General features: G+C 41.7%; 2 protein-coding genes across 6 annotated transcripts in view; one reads left to right on the forward strand and one right to left on the reverse strand.

Annotated features, from left to right (window-relative positions):
• Nucleotides 1–4353, forward strand: part of TRMT9B (tRNA methyltransferase 9B (putative)) — a 45087-nt gene extending 40734 nt beyond the window's left edge. Inside the window, exons 9-10 of one of the 2 annotated variants that reach the window (XR_015699682.1) lie at nt 3645–3749; nt 3934–4353. The gene's annotated coding sequence lies outside the window, so the exon portion shown is untranslated. The remainder of the gene's footprint in view (nt 1–3644; nt 3750–3933) is intronic. The other variant, XR_015699683.1, reaches the window with a different exon arrangement.
• A 1084-nt stretch (nt 4354–5437) lies between these two features.
• Nucleotides 5438–19180, reverse strand: part of DLC1 (DLC1 Rho GTPase activating protein) — a 234092-nt gene continuing 220349 nt past the window's right edge. For all 4 annotated transcript variants that reach the window (XM_009474256.2, XM_087736638.1, XM_087736639.1 and 1 more), the window contains 10 exons: nt 17352–18778; nt 16013–16189; nt 13928–14087; nt 13487–13685; nt 10876–11089; nt 10340–10454; nt 9201–9422; nt 8280–8497; nt 7931–8104; nt 5438–7404 (listed from right to left, as the gene is read on the reverse strand). In XM_009474256.2, coding sequence (XP_009472531.1) covers nt 7284–7404; nt 7931–8104; nt 8280–8497; nt 9201–9422; nt 10340–10454; nt 10876–11089; nt 13487–13685; nt 13928–14087; nt 16013–16189; nt 17352–18778 — 3027 coding nt within the window. In that variant the 3' untranslated portion in view covers nt 5438–7283. The remainder of the gene's footprint in view (nt 7405–7930; nt 8105–8279; nt 8498–9200; nt 9423–10339; nt 10455–10875; nt 11090–13486; nt 13686–13927; nt 14088–16012; nt 16190–17351; nt 18779–19180) is intronic.

The following is a 19180-nucleotide window of genomic DNA, read 5'->3' on the forward strand; positions in this document are numbered from 1 at the left end:
GTTCCTCCTTCCCCAGTCCAATAAGTCTGATGAATTGAACCTAGTTCGATAACTATTCTGCCTTGCAACTAATGCCACAAGGCGAGTGCTTTACCTAGAAGGTTATATGCTATTTTTATACACAAGCATTTATTCTTGTCATAGGCTGGAAAGGGGAAGAAAGCAAACATGATTTTTTTTTTTTCTTTTTTTAGACTATGGTTCAGGCATTAGCTAGAAAAAATCTCTACTTTTCTACATGCTCAAGGTCATTCTTAAAAGGTCTCCAAACACAATTTAATGTGTTTTCAGAGGCCTCTAAAGCTAAATCAGGGAGCTTGCAGACGAAGCACTGTGTAGTGTTAGTGATGCTAGGGGCACTGTTATGGTCCTGGAATTCATGAGTGGTTATGACCCCTTCTAAATGCGGTTTGCTTCCACTTTAATTGAATACTTGCCCCACGTTATTAGGAATATGTGTTTCTATGCTGCATGTACCATTTGATCTGATGAGGAGTGTGGCACAGAGATGGGATGCCCTTGGGAGAAGGGAATCACTGTTAGTTCTCACCTCTGATTTCGTCTGCTTCTCCCCTCACTGGGAGGTGGATACCTCACCGTTGCTGAGGATTTACAGGAGGCAGCACCAGAATTTCGCAGTTTCGGTATTCCATATGTGCTTCTCCCAGGCTTCAGATAACGGAGTATAGTGTCTGTGCAGAAGAAGGGCAAGCGCTGTTTTCCAGACACATTACCTTAATGGACCTCCTTTTCTTTTTAAAAAGGTCTAGCAAGGCTTTCAAAACTACTTTTCTATATATCACAAAGCAATTTTCGTTGTTATCTGCTGGTGAACAGAATTGTTCATGGGTAGTAAAGTTTTACCATTTTCTTGCTTTTACTTGAGGAATGATTTTAAGTAGTTCTAGTTTTGTAGGCATGTCACTGAGGTGGGATATTCAAAATCAATTTGGATTATTATGTGTATGACTGTTACTGAATGCCTTATTACTCCTTGTATGCTTTAGAAGCCCCGGTTGATAAATGAAGTAGGTGACAAAGGCTTCAACAAGAAATTTTATCCTGTGGGCAGCAGTAGTAAGGACTGTACGTTTTAGAAATGTTAAGGGCAAAGATTGCAAAATTCCCTAACCCCTTTTTATGTTCCAACAACAAAAAAAAAAGCATTCCTATAGTTCAGCGAAAAACCCCATGTGTGCTCTTGAGAGATTCTGTTGTGCTGCTGTGGTGCTGGCAGGTATTTAGAGAAATGAAAAGAACACAGACTGCTGGAGACTAAGTGATTGAGTTAAAACAAATATTTTGGTATCTTTGCATTCCTTTTCAAATGTTTAAATGGACTACTTAAAAATATGCTCTATTGTACAACCTTCCCCAGTAGTAGGGGTAAAAAAGTGGCTATGGGAACTTTGCTAACCATACTGTCAGTGTTTCTACAAACTTGAATTATAGCCTAGCTGAAGATTACATGTTTAACCAGCTCACAACAATGCCTTGACCTGAATTTATTTTCTTTCAGCTGTTTTTGAAACAAAGCAGAAATCTTATCAGATGACCTGTTTGTTTTGAATAGGTATTTCAGACTGCTATGTCACTAAACATGTCGGAAGTGTTTGGCCAACTGGGTCCTCTTCTTCCTTTTAGAAGAACCCTTCCTCTATTACCCACAGTCTGTACACCATCTTAGTCTGGGCTGTGTTATGAACGTGATCTACTTCTGCTACTAGCTGGCTTATCTAAAAAAATGTCAGTTCTCTAAAATGACACTCAAGTGATTTAATTAAGCCCACCTTTTCTTGAAATTCCCATTTCATTGCTAGCAATCTTCCAACTTCTCTAATAAATGAGGCACAAGCCTCCTCAAACCAGAACCTTCACAGCTATACTGTCCTGTCTTTATGCTTAAAACAGGCTTATCCCATCCTATCATGGAAAATGCTATTTAATTTTGCTCCCTGGAACACCTACATTACTGTCCTGGCACTTTTAACACTCCATCATGTTTTGAATATTTGATATTTGGAATAGTAATATTCTTTCATTCACTGAGAATTCTGTTCCTAAGGGGCTTTTCAATTTTTACTGTTATAAAGTATTAAGAAATGTCTGTGTGGGTCAGGAGTAACTGTCATGTTCAGACCCACCACGTCACCCTTTTATTACTTGAGCTAATGAAGTGACTAGTAGAAGACTGGTAACTGGAGAAGCATACACAACATGCTGTACAGCTTTTTCTTCTTCTAGTAACAAAAAAAAATTGAGCCTATGGAATAATGGATTTGATTCTTTCTATGACAGGGAAATCATGCTTATCAGTTATAGATCTTTCTGGGTTTTGAGTACATGTTAGAAAAGTGAAAGACTCTCCCAGTTGTCAGGTAACCTCCCCATGCCAGTCTTCATGCTCTTGGCCCATAGCGTGGAGGCACTGCATCTTCTTATTTAAACGAATGTCCACTTCTACAAAACATAAGCAAACTGCACTCCGTAACCTCCAGTGTAATTCTTAAAGAAAGACTTGCTCATTAGCAACTTCCAAAATAATTGAGTTACCTAATCGTAACTTTATTTTTGACACCATGTTGTTTCTTACTCAACAAGGCAGTGCTACCCGACACTTCCAGGTGAAAACTGGGGGCCTGTATGTCCTGTAATCATGTCAAATAATGAAGAGAGGACCTTTTTTAGGTCTTTGTGATGCTTTATGGAAGCTAGTGCAGCAATGATTCCAGGGTTTTAGTCTGCGCAGTTTTAAATGACTTACGCTCTTGCTACTTCTCAGGGAGAGTTTGTCCCACAGCCTCAAAGACCTCTTGCTGTCTGGAAAATGCCTTTTCCTTTCCTTCTGCCTCAGATTTTCCATTAACGAATTTTTATCCCAACTTGTACACCCACTCAGCTAGTTTGAACTCTTCTTCTGTGTTTTTATGACCTTCCAGTGCTAGCAGACATTTACTACATCCCTCTTGTCTAGTGGCCAGATTATGTGTATTGACTCTTTCTGTATAAATGTACCCCTTCAGTGCCTTAATCTCTTTTGATGGAATTTTTTGTTCTTTGAATTCTTTCCCATCCTTCACTGCTCTTTACTGTCCCTGGCCTCAGCTAGGGCTCGCATTTCTTGCGAGCATTCTGGACGCCTCAGGCAATACAGGAAAATATAGTAGGATGGTGCGGAGGGGAGGGGAAAGGGAGCAAGCCATGCTTGGGATGGATAGTGCTCAATGCAAAAGAAGCATGGATGCAAAAGTTACCTATCAGAATCAATAAGAAGAACGGTACTTCACCTTCACCTCCAGTGCTATGCTATTCATCATTTTAGACATTGATACCTCTTCTTGCAAGAGAAATGATATAGCTCTGGGCTGACAGATGAGAAATAGTTGAAAGTAATTTTTCAGAAATGTTTAAGATTTCCTTGTATAATGGATAGAGTCAATGGCTCTATTGACAGGTTATGGTATAACACAGTCAAAGGAACTAGCATTTTGTCTTTGCAAATTTAGTGTATTGCTCTATTAAAACAGTATCTTGATTTCATTCCTTATGATTGTAGGACACCTTCCAGCACTTAGCAGAAGATCTGTGTATAACATTTAATTTTCATATGTCTAAAGTGTAAATATCTACCTTTTATTATGTAGCCCAAGTCATGGATACTGTTTTCATATCAACTTTCTCCTGGCACAGACTGTTGTGGATATATACCAGGTTCTGCTCTTTCCAAGATCTTGTACCAGACTGCAGAGGTACTGTTTTGCATCATTTCAAAGTCTCACTTTCCTAGACTGTCCATGTGTGTTAGTGACATTGCCTTCTGGCCTTTAAGATGAAGGCCACTGATTTTTTACAGCTTCATAAATATCTAATTGTGGAGTGCATTACTTGAGGAATGACAGTAAAAATGTGAATTTTTCCATTTGAATTTGTTAGGAAGCAGTACTGAAATTCAGCATTTATGAAGCACAGAGGCGGCTGGACCTGTGCTGTGCTGGGGAGGCCATGTAGGCAGTTAGCCATATCAGCACCCTGACGGAACCGAACGGGGACCCAGCCTACGCTCCTCTGCGGCAACCACTGCTTAAAGCAAAAGAGCGTTCGAGCCAGAGCCAGAGCCAGCGCTGCCGTGAGTGACACCTGACAAGAAACACAGACATGGAAACTTGAATTCTGTTGTCCAGCTACAACATGGGCACCTGCAAATAAAGGTACCAAGAAAACAACATTCAGGAGATTGAGGTTATTTAGAAAAGTCAAAATTAACTCATGTTTTAGAAATATTTAGGAAAATGCCGATTTGAAAGTAACCTCAATGTACTTTAAACAGAGTAAATCCTTGAAGTGCCTGAAGAGTCTGTCGTGCATTAGTGTGCTTAAAAATACAAACAAAACCATCATTACAGAGAAAAATAAATTGGCTCTAACTCTGCTTGTTCCAAGGGCCCAAAACTGTGAACAAACCTGTTTCTTTGGTTGTTTTTTTTAATTAATTGTGCCTTTGCCTTATTTTTAGTATTGACCTGGAAAGAAAAAATAACCTATAAGAGCGAGACAAATAACAGTTCCTTATCAGAAAGGTTCTCTAAAAGACTGTTTGGTGTGTGAGAAATACTATGACAGCAAGAGGTTTGCTTTTGCCAGACTGTAAAGCAGCATCCCTCACCACTCCCTTGGGAACATAGTGGGAACTGACAGTGATCAGGAGGGAGAAAGAATACGACGATGTTGCTAACTGAAAGGCAGCAGGCCTCTTTCCAGCTACTCTGTTAGACAAGCCTCACAAATCAAAATCCTCTTTCAGATGCCCAAATTATATTTCTGTTGGCTAAGACTTTAAAAACTTTTTAAAGTTGCTTGAATTAACAGCTGTCTTTGGCTTCATTTTTCACCTTAGTCAGTTGTTTGTATATCCTTCTGGCCTTCTCTTTGGCTTCATTTCACTGCTGTGTGTGCTTTAACTTTCTCCAATTACTTTCACACTTGCATTTTTTAAAGCGAACCTATGATTCCATAACTCGTCATGCCCTCGTTCTCCTCGTAGAAAACAGGAAAGTGGTGAATTATTTTTCAGCATTGCATACAGCTGCATATCAAGTAGGAGTTTGCTGTGCTCGCTGTTAAATTCAGGAGTACCTTTCCACAAGACAGAAGCAAAACAGAGGTTTATTCTTACTTTTAAATGTATGAAGCTATTGACTGGGAAGTATTTCTGTCCAGCTGTCTGCCATCACGGAAGTGCTTTGTCTTCCAAAAATTCTGAAATTGCTTTGGTGGTAGCCTTTAACAATGCTAAAAATATTGACCTGGGATAGGACAGGGGTGGCTACGCAGTTGTAAGCAGTATGTAAAGAACCGGTGGTAAGAAAAATGCCTCCTCCTCTGGGTATGAGAGTGGAAGGAAGACTGCAGAATAAAATAAAAAACATTATGCTTCTCCAATTTTAAACATTTAATAGTGCACTTATTGAGTATATTCTGTACAGACATCTATAGCAAGTTAAACATTTTCCTTTCTCTCACGTAGATCATAGTCATGTAAAGCACATTTACAATAGAAAACATACTTGAGGTACAAAAACCCAAAAAGAATATCTGAGGTATAAATACAGGTATATTTTAAATAATCTTTATCATGCTTTATCTATGTTTGACAGTACACTGTGGGCAAGTATACATGTTTACAATAGAATGGTATGTACAACATACAATTTTACAAATTCAAAAGTGTTTGATGTAGAAGAATATACAAGGTTTTCCTACTCATGAGGAACATTGTTACTGGAAGTACTACATTATTTGCGGTAATAAAAAAATCTTCATCAAAAAGCTTAAAATAATACTGACAATGGTAACAAAGTCTCAGTCAAAATTCCATCTTGCAACTCATTCATACCCTAGCCACAAAATACATTTATCGCTTAATACTGCACCTCGAAAGCAAATCTTTACCTTTACAGTAAAACCTACAGAAAGACATCTTTCCAGAGGACCTCAAGACTTCCCACAGTTCATTCAAGTTGATTCTTAAGGAGGGGGGAATATCCCAAAGGGTTTAAAACCCAACAAAACCCAAGACAAAACCCTACCCTCCTCTCTGCTCCCAAATATAACCCTCCTAATTGCTCACATCCAGGTTCTGTTTGTGTTAACGTGCAGCTTTTAGGAAAAGAGGCAGAGGAGGAAGAGAAAGGGAGAGAGCTTGTGCGACTCTTCCTAGCTACCTCACCCCACCTCCTGCTGCAGGAGTCCTGCCACCTCCTGGCACTGCAACTCCAGTGTTGACTTTTTCCTCTTGAGCCGTTAGAATACAGTAAAATATATAAAAGCTCATTAAAACACTTAATAGTTAACACAGGTAGGAGTAAAAGCAACAAACATTTTTTGGCAAATTAACAATTGACGTTACTGGCTCTCTTCACTGTTGCATAGACATTTCATTTCTAAGCTGCTACGTTGCTCAAAAGTATATCTACTTAAAATTGCTATAGAATTGCTAATCACTCCTAAAAGATCATCTGGATAAGGAGTGGACAGTAATTGGAGCAAGCTTCTTGTAACATCTGCTTAGGGTTTTTAACAAGCTTAGAGCTGAGGAAAATGCAGAACTGGCACATGGGAAGGATGGCTACTCCTGGTCCACAGGGCAGCCCCATTCTAGGTTGAACTGTATCCAGCATACTAAAATCCATTCTGATTGCCTATCAGTGTACCAGACACATTTCAAGTTCGACTTCTGCTATCCTTTCAACCATTAACACACTCATTCACACTTTAATCTCTGTGCAAACCTTTCTCTGCTTATCTCAGTGAGAACACATTGAAGAGTACCAACTATTCCAGTGGATACACCAGTCCCTCAATGCACTACAAATACAATGACATGGGTATGTACATAAAGCTAAGTATTTCACATGGGAATGATGAGCCTTCACCATATTTCATAATATATTTTGCATTTAAAGAATTTTGCTTCTCAGAAGCAATTCAAACCATCTAATAGTAAAATACTTTTTTTTTTTTTTTTTTTTTTTTTGCACACAGTCCTCCTATGTATTCCAGTCGAGGCCTACACTATAGACCTTACACAGACAGGAAGCAGCTTTGAAGTGTATGGTATGGCCACAGTCCTATAGTAATGCTCACAGTCAAGTTCTCATGCTGTCATCCCTTCATGACATGACTTGCAGATGGTACACTAGTCCGGTCTGCAGTGGACGAGCCTCAGTTTTGGGTAATGTCTACATTGCTGAGGTGTGGAGTGCGTGGCTGTTCCTCTTCAGTAGTCACCTGGATTTTACTTCCTTGCTCTCAAGACTCTGATGACTGAAAGAGTCTCGTATCTTAACGACTTCAGATGCACACAAGTGTCCAAAAGACTTGGTGTACCAGTCTGGCATGTGGCCCCTGATGTGTGGAGAAAAAGTAATGATGAAGTAGTTACCAGTAACTTTGCATGCATTTTCTTAGTCAGAATCAAATATACCTATCTAGCTGGTTAAACGCCCGACTAGGAAATCGCCTTATTACTGCTTATTGCTCAGCTCAGCCTTGCTAATACATGGACTTGCTCAAAAATGTTTGCCACAGTGAGGAAAAGTTATGAGAAGTTTTGTGAGAACTTGGTCCTCTTTACCAACTTAATATTAAAATTAACAGGTCCTTGCATCCCAATACAAGGGATTGGGATTATATACCAACAGCTATGGTGGAGCACATACTGGAGGCTTCTAATGCAACAAACCACACCTGCTGTTAGATGTGCACTGAAGCCAATTTTCTGTGACATCTTAGAGACCTGCGTGCATGCCTTTGAGAAGTACATACTACTGGCCAAACTAAAGCCTGTTGAACTATCTAAATTTTGTCCTGACTACATGAAAACAATACAAGAAAAGTTATCACCACAAAAGGACGGAGTGGAAATTCATACCTTAAATCAATTCTGCACATGTAGGTAAGTTTAGATTTTCCTGACCCGCAGGGCTCAATCAGATACCTAGACAGGAGCACATTGACTCTAACACCTGCCACTGGAGCACGGTCATGATCCACTGAGGTTGCTAGAAGAACACAAGCTCCTTTGGGGAAGTTTGTCCTCCAAGTTCTAAGAAAAAAGAAGAAAAAAAAAGTCTTATCTTTGACAAACAGTAATTCAAATATCTAAGACTTCAAATTATGCACAAATAGATATTTACCTATATAACTTACATTATACAGATATCATAGGCAAGGTTGGTGTATGTATAGGATATAAACATTATCGCAAACAGAAGTTTTACCTTAAGACCACGAAGTCCCTGGCTGGGTGAGGTGCCATGCTATTCTGGACATACTGGTATATATCTGTCTGGCTGTCCAAAGGTTCGATTACTTTCGAATCTATAAGATCTTCATCCCAAAGATGCTGCTCTTTAAGTAAACGATTTAAAACGTCCTCTGGCGTAGCTGGGATTTCAATGGTAGTTTTCCATAACCGGAGCGGGGGACCTTCACATACCTGGCGAAAATCAGCACAGACTCCTCAGTTTTACTCTTCCTTACACTTTCTTTTCCCTTCTATTTTAGTGTTTGCTAAATACAGCAAATTAAATACACACACTTATATGTATATATTGTACTAAGCTTATCGTAAGCTCAGACTAAGGTTGCTTCCCTAAGAGCCAAAGGCATCTGCACGCTGACTTCCAAATTATTTTTTAGTTAGTTATCTTCTCCAGTATGGGTCACTATTAAATTGTGATGCTACAGAAAAATATCCTACTTTTCCAAGTTTATTTTTTAAATTGAACTCATTGAAACACTTCTCCCTGTGCTAGCTCCGAGCTGTGCAAGATTAGAGCCGAGAAATTTCTTTCCTACTGCCTGCACAGTGACAGTGCTTGGAGGCTTCACTCAGCCTGTCAAGGCTTTGCACATGTGAGTGAAGGCGTGTAAATGCAACACAGTGAACATTCCTGGGCTGGATAAACAGAAGAACACAAATCTATGCATGTTAGCCAACTACTGCTGAAAGACATGTTGTTTTTAGACAGTGTGCAACTATGTCAAAAGATTAAGGTTTGTTTTTTTTTTTTCTTAAATCTACCTGCAAAGTAAAGGTGTGCACTGAACCTTCTGTAATATCCTATGTCAAAAGCCTACTTCTATTAGAGAAGATGAGCTAAAAACCAGAGCTGTGGCGTGAGTGACAGGGTGCATACCTTCTTGTAGGCCAGCTCCGCTTGCTCTGAGGTGGAGCAGCTGACCCAGCCTTTAAACTTCTCCTTCATCTCTTTGAGCAAGTCATCCACACAGTCCTGGAGGTAGCAGTGGTAGTCGGAGGGCTCGGTGGTGTTGCTGCCACCCCGGAGCTCCTCCAGGCTGAGGGGACGCAGGTCCTGCTCCGTGTATGAGTTCCGGCCCCTGCTCATTTCTTCGGGTATCTGAGGGGCAACAAGGGTGAAATCATCCTCTTGCAGCTCTCTCCCCAAATCACAGAGTTAGTCTAGCAGCTTGATAGCCACAGAAAAATTGGTACACTAGCTCTGTAAGTGGTGGGACGTGTATGTGTCAGGTCAAGCACTCAATGTGAAGAAATGCCAAAATTAAGTAAGTTTGTGACTTTGATTTAACTCAAATTAGTCTCTCATTTATGGGGTGTCTTATTTTTTTCTCTGGGGTATCCCTCTTTGCGACATAACTCCTATCCATTCCCACAGCACAGTTTATCCTTCAGACTGAAGGAAGGAGGGATCAGTTGTCAGCCGCAAGAAAAAAGAGACAGGCACGTCTTCAGTTGAGGGCTCTGAAAAGATCTGATGACAGTGAGGAAAACCAGGACTCAAGACTTGTCTGGTTCTCTATCCCAGGCCCTAGAGGGAGCATGCTTTAGTTCCTACAGACCCTTCAACCTACGGTTTGACAGTGTCATGTTCCAGGACGCTTTAGTGGCCTAGTCTTGCTAACTCTAGGGAATTTAAGTATAAAACAAGCACTGAAATTCCTGGAAATAACTTCTTGCTTTGTAATTAGAGCTGAAGTTCACAGACCCTGATGGCTGCACAATAAAGGCCTGAAAACATATTTCAAATGCAGCTGGGATGTAACAAAAATGTCCCAAACCTCACAACTGGCTCATGACTTTTGAGCACCAGTGCCAACAAAACAACTCTCTTTTCTTCTGGCACCACTTCTAATTCAAGTATGCACCCAGATCAGGATGCAAACATTTTTAAAAAGCTATTTACCACGTATTAAACTTTGTTAAAATAAAGAGACATTCTTAGCTTTCCATTATATAGCAGATTGAAGCCATGTTGGCCAGTATTATACCCATCAGTTTTGCAAATAGATGTTTTACCTGAAAGAGCTTCTTGCATTCAGCGATCATATGAGCTAGCCCTTGGGTTGCAGCCAGATTTTCATTTAGGTCTTTCTGATCGGGTTTTCCCAGGCTTGGTTTTCTTTGCATCACCCTTCACAGGGGAAAAGAGCACACACACACACACACACACACACACACAAACCCAGTTAGTTAATGGAGAGCAAGAGAGACACTTGGTAAGAAAACAGTAGGATTCCCAAATCTGCTGGTGATTTAAAGCAGTGCTGCCTGGGAACAAATCTTGGCATGGTGTTACTGACTTCTCTCACTACTCTCTCTAAACTTTTTCTTTGGAATCCCCCCCCCCCATTTATTCCTTCTTATGGACTTCTTATATTTTAACAAATCTCTAACGGAAGGTAGGATCCCATAACCATTCTACACCCCGTGCCCTCTGAGGTGTCCGAGGTGATCACAACTGGTAGGGTCAATGCTAGACCGTACCTGTTGCACATCACCACTAGCTGTGGTATGGCGCCAGCAGCAGCGAGCCCTGCTCCCTAGAGACGTACCTTGGGGAAGAATTCTCTCTTTTGAGAGTGTTTAAGTGGAAGAGGGAAGGTGCTAAGCAGACGGCCAGGTTTGTTGGTGTCATCTGGTTTTCCTTCACTGCAGCTGTGACATCACTCAGGAAATAGAGAAGAATCTGGAGGACCTCCCTGTTCTCATCGGGTAAAAGCATAATGGCAGCCTTGATAGCCTGGAGACGCTGATCCTTTGGCACATCTGCATAATATTAGTAATTCTCTCATCAGCCCATTGATTTTCCACACACACAGCATGAATACATCCCAAAGCAAACTCCAGCTTCAAATATTTGACTCAAGTTTGAAGTGATTTCCTTCAGGACGCATACCATTCATAGGAAACATGAAGGAATTTTTTTTTAACCCACTAGTTTAACTACCCTCAGCTATTTCCTGCCTCACAAGAAATGCAAGCAAGAAGAAGTTGTGCCTAGGCCAGAGTTAATTTTAGCTTTAATTTCAACAGCTACATGCTCCCGCAGATGCACTAAAATGACAGAAGCCTGGAGTCAGGCAGTGAACAAGCAAACACAGTCCAGCCAATTTAGAAATTCTTTGGCTTTCAAAGAAATTCAAAACATGAATGCATTTTAGAATAGGTGAATTAATTAAATAAATTGGCTAGAAAACCTTTTCAACAATGATGTCATAAAATATCCAGAAAGTGCTTTACCAAACACAGACGGTTGCTTTATTGAGCAGATCATTCAAAGTCATGCGGTGGAAAAAGAAAGTCAACGCTGTGAAGCCCCATACCATTAAACGGCTCCTTGGTTACTGACAACAAACAGCCATTGGAAAAATTTGACGTGTGTCTTTATATAAGGCCCTTTCCTCCAAGCTTGAAGGGAACAAAAAATGAAACAACCCAGACCAGATCTGTGTCTTATAAAGGGATTTCCCATAAGCCACCTCTGAAGACAACATCAGAGTTTGAGTCCTGGAGCATTTATATCATCATTGGCACCACACCACCCTCACTCCATGTCTCATAATACACTTGGTGCTAACCAGGTATTTAATTGGTATTTGCTTTGGGCTTCAGCAACTTCGTAAGGCTAGCAGGTGAGTTTAGAAAGCAATTTTAAGCAAAAATGCACTGTTTTCCACACTGTCCCCTCAATCAGCTCAAAGCACATTTAAGCCACGTGCAGACAATTCCAGTGTGCAGCCTGGTACATAACACCAAAGCAAAGGGAAATTTTGTCCTTTGCAGGGAAACAAAATTTGCAGCTGCTTTAAGGCTCTTTGCTTTACACAGAGATAATACTTCCCGACCCCCTCTGGGGAATCCTCAGACCTACCGCCTGCAAAAGGAAAGGAACAGATACTTCTACAATGCTCTGTCAAACTTTTTCTGGCACTAAACCCACAAAGAGTTGCTGTTTAATATGCATGGAAGTGAAGAGTCTGATTAATTTTCTCCATAAACCTTCTTGGAAATCCAAACACACAAAAAAAATACGGGCACTGAAACAACGGTAGGTATGTTTTTATTTTAAACCATTGCCTCCACCTACAGAGCTCTGAAGGAAGTTCCTGTAATCTTTTTGTAACCATCTTCATAAGGAGGGCACAAAATACAGCAAGAGCTCAAAGAAGGTGTTTTTGCAGTAAGTTCTGTTGTAGCTGTGCTACCATGGGAAGAATACATGGGGAGAGAGCTGGGGTGGTGTTAGGGAGAGAAACCACAGCATCAGCAAGGTGCCCATAGTGCATCAATCAGTTGGGACCCCCATGAATACTTCAAAAAGCTTTGGAGTTCTGGTCACCAAAACATTAATTCATTTTTGGCCATTTTATAAAGTGAGAGTATTCCCAGTGAAACAATGCTGAAGAAAACTTTTGAAGGACAACATTTTGTTTGGAAAGATCCAGCACAAAATTACCATCTATACAGAACTCAATTTATCTAGCTCACAAAAGAGAATGTCTCCCTTGCTGGAGCTGAACCTGCCATCTCAGAAAGATTAATTATTTCTTTTCATGTGCATTGATAAACTCCATTTTTGATGTGATTTATTCTAGGCACTTTCTGTTTATGGTACCTATCAGTAAAGTACCTACAAGTCAGTAACATAAAAGCTTTCAACTTAAAGGTCATTTTCAAAAGTCGTGGTGAAGGATAAAGGAATATGAATTATAAGAAAATAGAAATTTTTTGGCAGCCTTGCTCTTACCAAAAAATCTCAGTAATTTAGTGGATTTCAATCTCCTCTAAAGTCCCAAACTCTGTTCATGTAGTGTCTGCACAGCTCCTCTACCTAGCCACATCAGATGGGGCTTATTTTCAAACCGTAATATCAAGTATGCTCAAAGAGGAGAGGAAACTTTATAGCATGTGATGGAGGATTTATATTTGTTCCCAAACTACAGAGAAAGGTGAAATGAAAAGAACTTGTACTATAAATCGTTATACAACTACAACATCAAAAGTCCATTCCTTATGAGACAGCCTGAACTATAACGGCTGCTGGAGAAAGGCAAAGACCAACATACAGAACACAGGTAGTGCCTAGAGGAGCAGTATTAGAAAGTTCCACCCTTGTTACACAAATGACCGTTTGCCATCTGCTGTAGAAATCTCACTACTTACATTGGTATATCTGTAAGAAGGTCTCGGAGAGTTTGTTGGTCATGAGAGGCTCAGGGAGATCACGGAAGAATTGCTTTAACATGTCTGCTACATCGTAAGCAGACTGGCCTTCGTAGTTGACGCTGTCTGTTGAATTCTCATTCATTTGACGCAAGGCCTGAATTCTTGATTTGACTCCAGATTTCCTAAACAGTCCAACCTAAACATATATGGAAAGGTAAATACATTTACAATGAGTTCAGCAAATCTGAAATGTAAGTATGCTCTTTAGCTTCTTACGTATGGCTTCTAATTTCATGGGAAGCTTTCCTTGCCTTAATTATCTATTTTGTCCGGTTTCGAGCCAACTTTTTTCAGTCTGACCCAGGAACGATAAAAATTAATGGAAGGCCGGGCTTTGGGTGCTGCATGCACATGGGATGAGAGTACAGCAAAACCCACCTGATCCAGGCAGTGGTTGCGGAGGTACCGCATGGCTTGCTGAATGCTCTGTGGGAGAGGCTGCCCTGTGCGCTGGACGTTGACTTGCAGCGGTACTCCAAACACATTTCGGTCTTTATAATCTGGCACCTTTATCCTCTTCATAAATTTTGGTACTGCCCTATTTAAGCAAAGGGAACGACAAAATTAAGTTAAACCTCTGTTGACCATTTATCTTCTGTATTTCCAGTAATTCAGAAAGTCAGTGAAAATAAGTGAGACACTTTAGTAACATGAAAAGTAGTGACAGTATAAATTAGCTAATCCACTCAGGGCTGGGAAGGGAGAGAGAACAGAAAGCAGAGTTTCTCTAAGAGAAATGCTTGACATTCAGGGCAGTATGCTGCCTATAAGTATTAATGTGGTGCTACTCCATCAATATTAGTAGGACAAAAGCTACAGGCTAAAACTGCAGGGGCCAGATTGAATTGCAAAAGAGTCAAAATAAATCCTGCGGTCAGTGACCCCTTATAACACTGCTTCTTTAGGTTTCGGGAAAGATGGGCATTTGAACAATGAGCTTTTGTATGTCAACTACTTGTTCTGCAAAGTCCTCAGACTGGGTCCACCACCCACCAGTGTGCATAACAGCAGGAAACTGATGTAATACATTTGAGTTTGTCAGCTAAAAACTTCAGCTCTATAAACAACCCCTTTGAGGGACCCCCCTCCTTGTCAGCCAGTGACTGTTGTTAACCCCACCTCCCACTCCAGTTTCAATGAGAGGCCTTTCCATCTGCTTATGACTCCAAGGAAAAAGTTACTAAATACAAAAGAATGATTTACCCCCAGGTCCCCAAGAGTATTGGTTTCATAAAGGGAAAAAAAAAAAGCCATGAAAATGTGAAAATATTGAGATCATTTTCCTGAGCAGAGAGAAAAGCTAATGTCCAGTGCAACAACTAATAGGACACAGTAGCACTGGAAAACAGGGAGACCTATTTAACATTTCAATATACAGTACAGCTATGCAAACAGTGCATTAGATTTACAGCTGACTAATCTGTTACATAGTAAAACAGAACCAATTTGTATTGCCGTATAGTTAAGTTTAGGGCATTATTGATATATGTATGAATAATACTTGCTTTGTCAAAAAACATGCCAATGGAATGTGAAAAAACACATTGCGATCTCCACCGAGAATCTGAAGCATGCAGGGATAACTGGTCAATACTTATTTCTGTCTTTCAGAACAAACAACTTCTGTATTTAGAAAGGCTGACATAATAACAGCCTTTGAACAGGAGGTACTTTGATGCTGAAGCTAAGTACTCTCTATGACTCCTGGGGAAGGGAGGAGGCTGGCCTGTGGTAGGGAGAAGAAAAATTTTATTGCGTCTTTTGCATCCTGAAGGTTACACAGGCTGTACTGCAGATACAATTATAAAAGAGCTTTCTATTTCATTCTTCTGACAAAAAACATTCAGCCGGGTTACAAACACCTGGCCACAGCCGAAATTGCTGCTTACAAAAAACTCCATGGTTCTCCCAACCTTTCTTCCCCCCCTCCATCTTTTTGCAAGCTAACTGGGTTTATAGTGCTTTAAAGAGGGGAGACAGATTTTGGCTAATAAGGCACTAGAACTAAAGGAAATTTACATTACTTAATTACATAATTATATAGAGAAACTAATACAAATATTTAAGAATAACTGAAGAAAAGCAAGCCTATTAAGATCTACTGAGGTTTGTGCCACTGCTCGCTAACTGCCTCAGTAAAAAACTAGTCCTTCTTTTTCTACAGATAGTGGACATCTTCCTGCTCAGAAAGCTGGCCTGTACTTCATTGCTTTTGTTTCCTCACATGCCCCCTATAAACATGCTTCTCAAGCCTAATAAGATTACACTTACGTAAAGGGTTAGTGATTTTAGCCCTGTCTTAGGAAACTACAAATCACTACCAACACAGGCTGGAGGAAGAAGTACAAATATGGAAAAAGAAGGACAGAGGGATTCATTGCATCTTTCCAAAAGTTGCTCAGAATGAGCACAACTGTCGTGCTTGCATAGTCGGCCTGTCTACACATGGCACTGTGCCCTTACCAGCTGAAACCGTGCTTGTTGGAAGGTGTATATTTCTCCAGGAGAGCAGTCAGCTTCAGGAGGGAGTACTTCTGCAGCAGGTTCATCTGTGCCACGGACTGGCAGTTGATCTGCAGCGACGCTGAGCTGAGGCTGGGCCGGTGGGAGCTCTGGAAGCTGTGCCACCTCAGCCTGTGCCTGCGGAGAAGATGGGGACAGGGCAAGGACCGGTCACTGAAATGCCTCTGCAAGACACGTGCAAGAATTACCGCAAACGTACTGCTGAGCTCCCTGCCCTTGGCGGCCGCTCTCTTCTGAGATTTCACAGGCATCAGCTGGCAGCGTCTCTGCCTCACCTGGTGAGATGCAGCACGTGCGGGTGCTTCAGATGGGAACGTGCACTCTGAGCTGACCCATAGCTCAGTGTTAACTACATGGTCTTGCCCTGTCAGATATCCTCCGAGGGCTCCAACACCCATTTTTCAGAAGCCCTTTCAGTATTAAGGCAGTGGGAATCAAAAAACTCCATTAAGAAAAAATAGGCCAAATTTTTAAGACACATCGAATGGTAACTAAACACCTCTAAAAGTCCCATTAAGTTTATACAAGCAGCTGTAGGCAACTAAGTGACAGCAGAAACCAGGCCCTAAATGATTTGCACCAGTTTTAAAGGAAAACTGGAAACAAAGCTAGAAAGAATTTAACTCCTTGCTCTACTCACAATACAAAATACAGTCATTCATCCCATGGTAAAACTCCCAGCAGAAACTGGGAGGCCACTGGGACTCCCCCAGCCCCGCACTGTGCTACAGCGATCAAGGGAAAGTAAACAAACCTCATTTTCCCTGCAGATTTAATGCCCTAGCATGCTATTAAGTAACAGCCTGCTACTGAAAAGCGCAATTTTTTGAAACAGTCTAAAAGTCAAGGCTTTTACTACACACTGACACAAACCAGACCATACTTACACTGGTTCTCCTAACCAACTTAAAAAGTGAATAATCCAACTTGAGGTCCCTCTCCCTCCTACACACCATTTCAGTTTGAAGAATTATCATCCCCCAAAACTGCCTTAACATTGCTCCACTGACTTGCTGAGCGAGCTGTTTTTCAGTGGCAACTCGGGCTGAACATACAAACATACAGCTATGAAGTGTGGGAATCACTTGTCTAACGGTCTTGCACAAATACTTCCCTTGCCTATAATTGTTTTTGGAAGCGATGGGAACAGCATGTGTGTGCTTGAATAGCCACAACTTCTATTGCACCTTAACTGAGTGTGATGGAGCTCCTATAGAGACACTCGGGCTGCAGAGGACTTCACCAGGGCCACCCCAAGTCCCAGCGCCCGTGATCTCACCTGCTGGACCGTGTCAGCGATGCGCCCACCCCAGAATCCCTCCTGTCCTGCATCCCCGCAGGCTCTTCTGTTTCGTTCAGCGAATTTCCCGTGCTGTCAAGGTCACTCGGTGTTGTTCGATCGTTATCTACATCGAGGTGGATCTGCTTTGGAGAGGAAGGACACGGGGAGATGGAGTCAAGTGCCGAGTCAGAGTCCCCTTCATCTGAGAACTTCTCTGACCACTGGTTTACTATTCTCTGCATCCCTTTGACATGGTACAGGATGTCATCTAGTTCTGGGAATATGTCTTCGTTTTCAAGGTCAGCCAGGTCGCTCGTACTGGAATACAGGATTGAGCCTGGCACGTTGTCATAAATACTCAGGCGGCTGCTCACTGAGCTGGAGGAGTTGCGCCTTTTCCCCATGCCCAGCTCTTTGGAGCTGTCGATGCTGTTTTCCCTCCGGAGAGTGAGATGGCCGTGTCCGTGGAAACTCCCTGTCCTCCAGTTCACAGAGGCATTGCCTTCTGTTGGGGAGAAGTTGCCGTTGGAGAGTGCTTTGGGAAAAGTGCCAGGCTTATGATCTTCAGGGATAAAAAACACCGTGTCTTCTGCAAAGCTTTCCCGGTTCTTGAAGTTCTGCTCCATCACATCACTGAATGTTGACTGGTTGAAGGGGTCGAAGCCTTCCAGGTACATGCCCACCCTTTTATTGTACGCACTGAGGCTGCGTGTTCGCGTGACGGGACTGGGTGTGCTGACGGCACTGCTTGTCTCAGACTGACTACTGCTGCTGCTGGTCTGGGTGGAATTGGAGACGCTCCTTTTTCGTACCATGGGGAGGCTGATGTGGTTGCCATTGAGGGCAGAAATCTCCACGCAGTTAAGTTGTTTCAGTTTATCTTCATCCATGCCCTCCTGGAGGATGGGCCCGCTAATAATAAGGCCAAGCTTTGAAGGAGCTTTGCTCTTGCCATGGTGAGAGCTCTTGATCTTCAGGCTCTCCATTCTCTTGAGCAGGCTCTTTGTTTTGGACTTGGCATTCTTCTCATTGGCTTTCGTGTTGAAACTGAAGCTATTCAGCTCCCTGGGCGAGGGCAGGCTGCTGAATGAGTCATCATTTGCTACGAAATTGCCTGAAGAACAAACGCTCACAACTGAATTTGTCCTGGTGGTAGATGCCTCGCTCTGCAGGGTTGGTTGGTGGCTGCTAGTGCTGCTGATGCTCAGAATAGAAGCCACCTCCTGGCGTTCGCTGAGGTCTGTTAGCACACTCTCACGGCTTGCCGCGCTAGTAAGGTGAGGAGCTTCAGGGGAGGGGGTATTCAAGTCCGGTTTTGGAGGGAACACATCAAACTCTTCAAGCCTCGACCACCTCTTGCTGTCCCTCTGAAAAGTCCATTTGCCACTTATTGCACAAGGTTCATCTTCATCCGAATCTTCGCTCTGCAAAGAAGAACAACCCTGAAAGTACTGCTTGCAAACTGCCCAAACAGCAAAGGCGGTTGCATTTAAATACAATGCCCACTAAACTGCTGTAAGCATGACCTTGCTCTCACTGAATTTAAAGTGAAAACGGTCTTTTGCTTCAGGGGGAGGAAGATTAGGCCATAAAGCCCATCACAGGAAAAGACAACATGGGACAGGCAATATATTTTAACAGTTTTTAAATACAGAAGATACACGCTTCGTAAAAAGAAACAAACAATGCAATCTGCTTTAAATTGCTCTTCTCTAAAAACCCTAGTATCCACAGACTTTTAATTAATTAGTCACAGTGGATAGCCCTCAGATCAATGGAAATTCCTGGCATGCATAAAATTTTAAACTGGAGTCAGTCAGGGGTTG

Source organism: Nipponia nippon, unplaced genomic scaffold, assembly GCF_047370975.1.
Source record: "Nipponia nippon isolate SJK-2023a ecotype South Korea unplaced genomic scaffold, ASM4737097v1 scaffold_6, whole genome shotgun sequence".
Taxonomy (NCBI): domain Eukaryota; kingdom Metazoa; phylum Chordata; class Aves; order Pelecaniformes; family Threskiornithidae; genus Nipponia; species Nipponia nippon.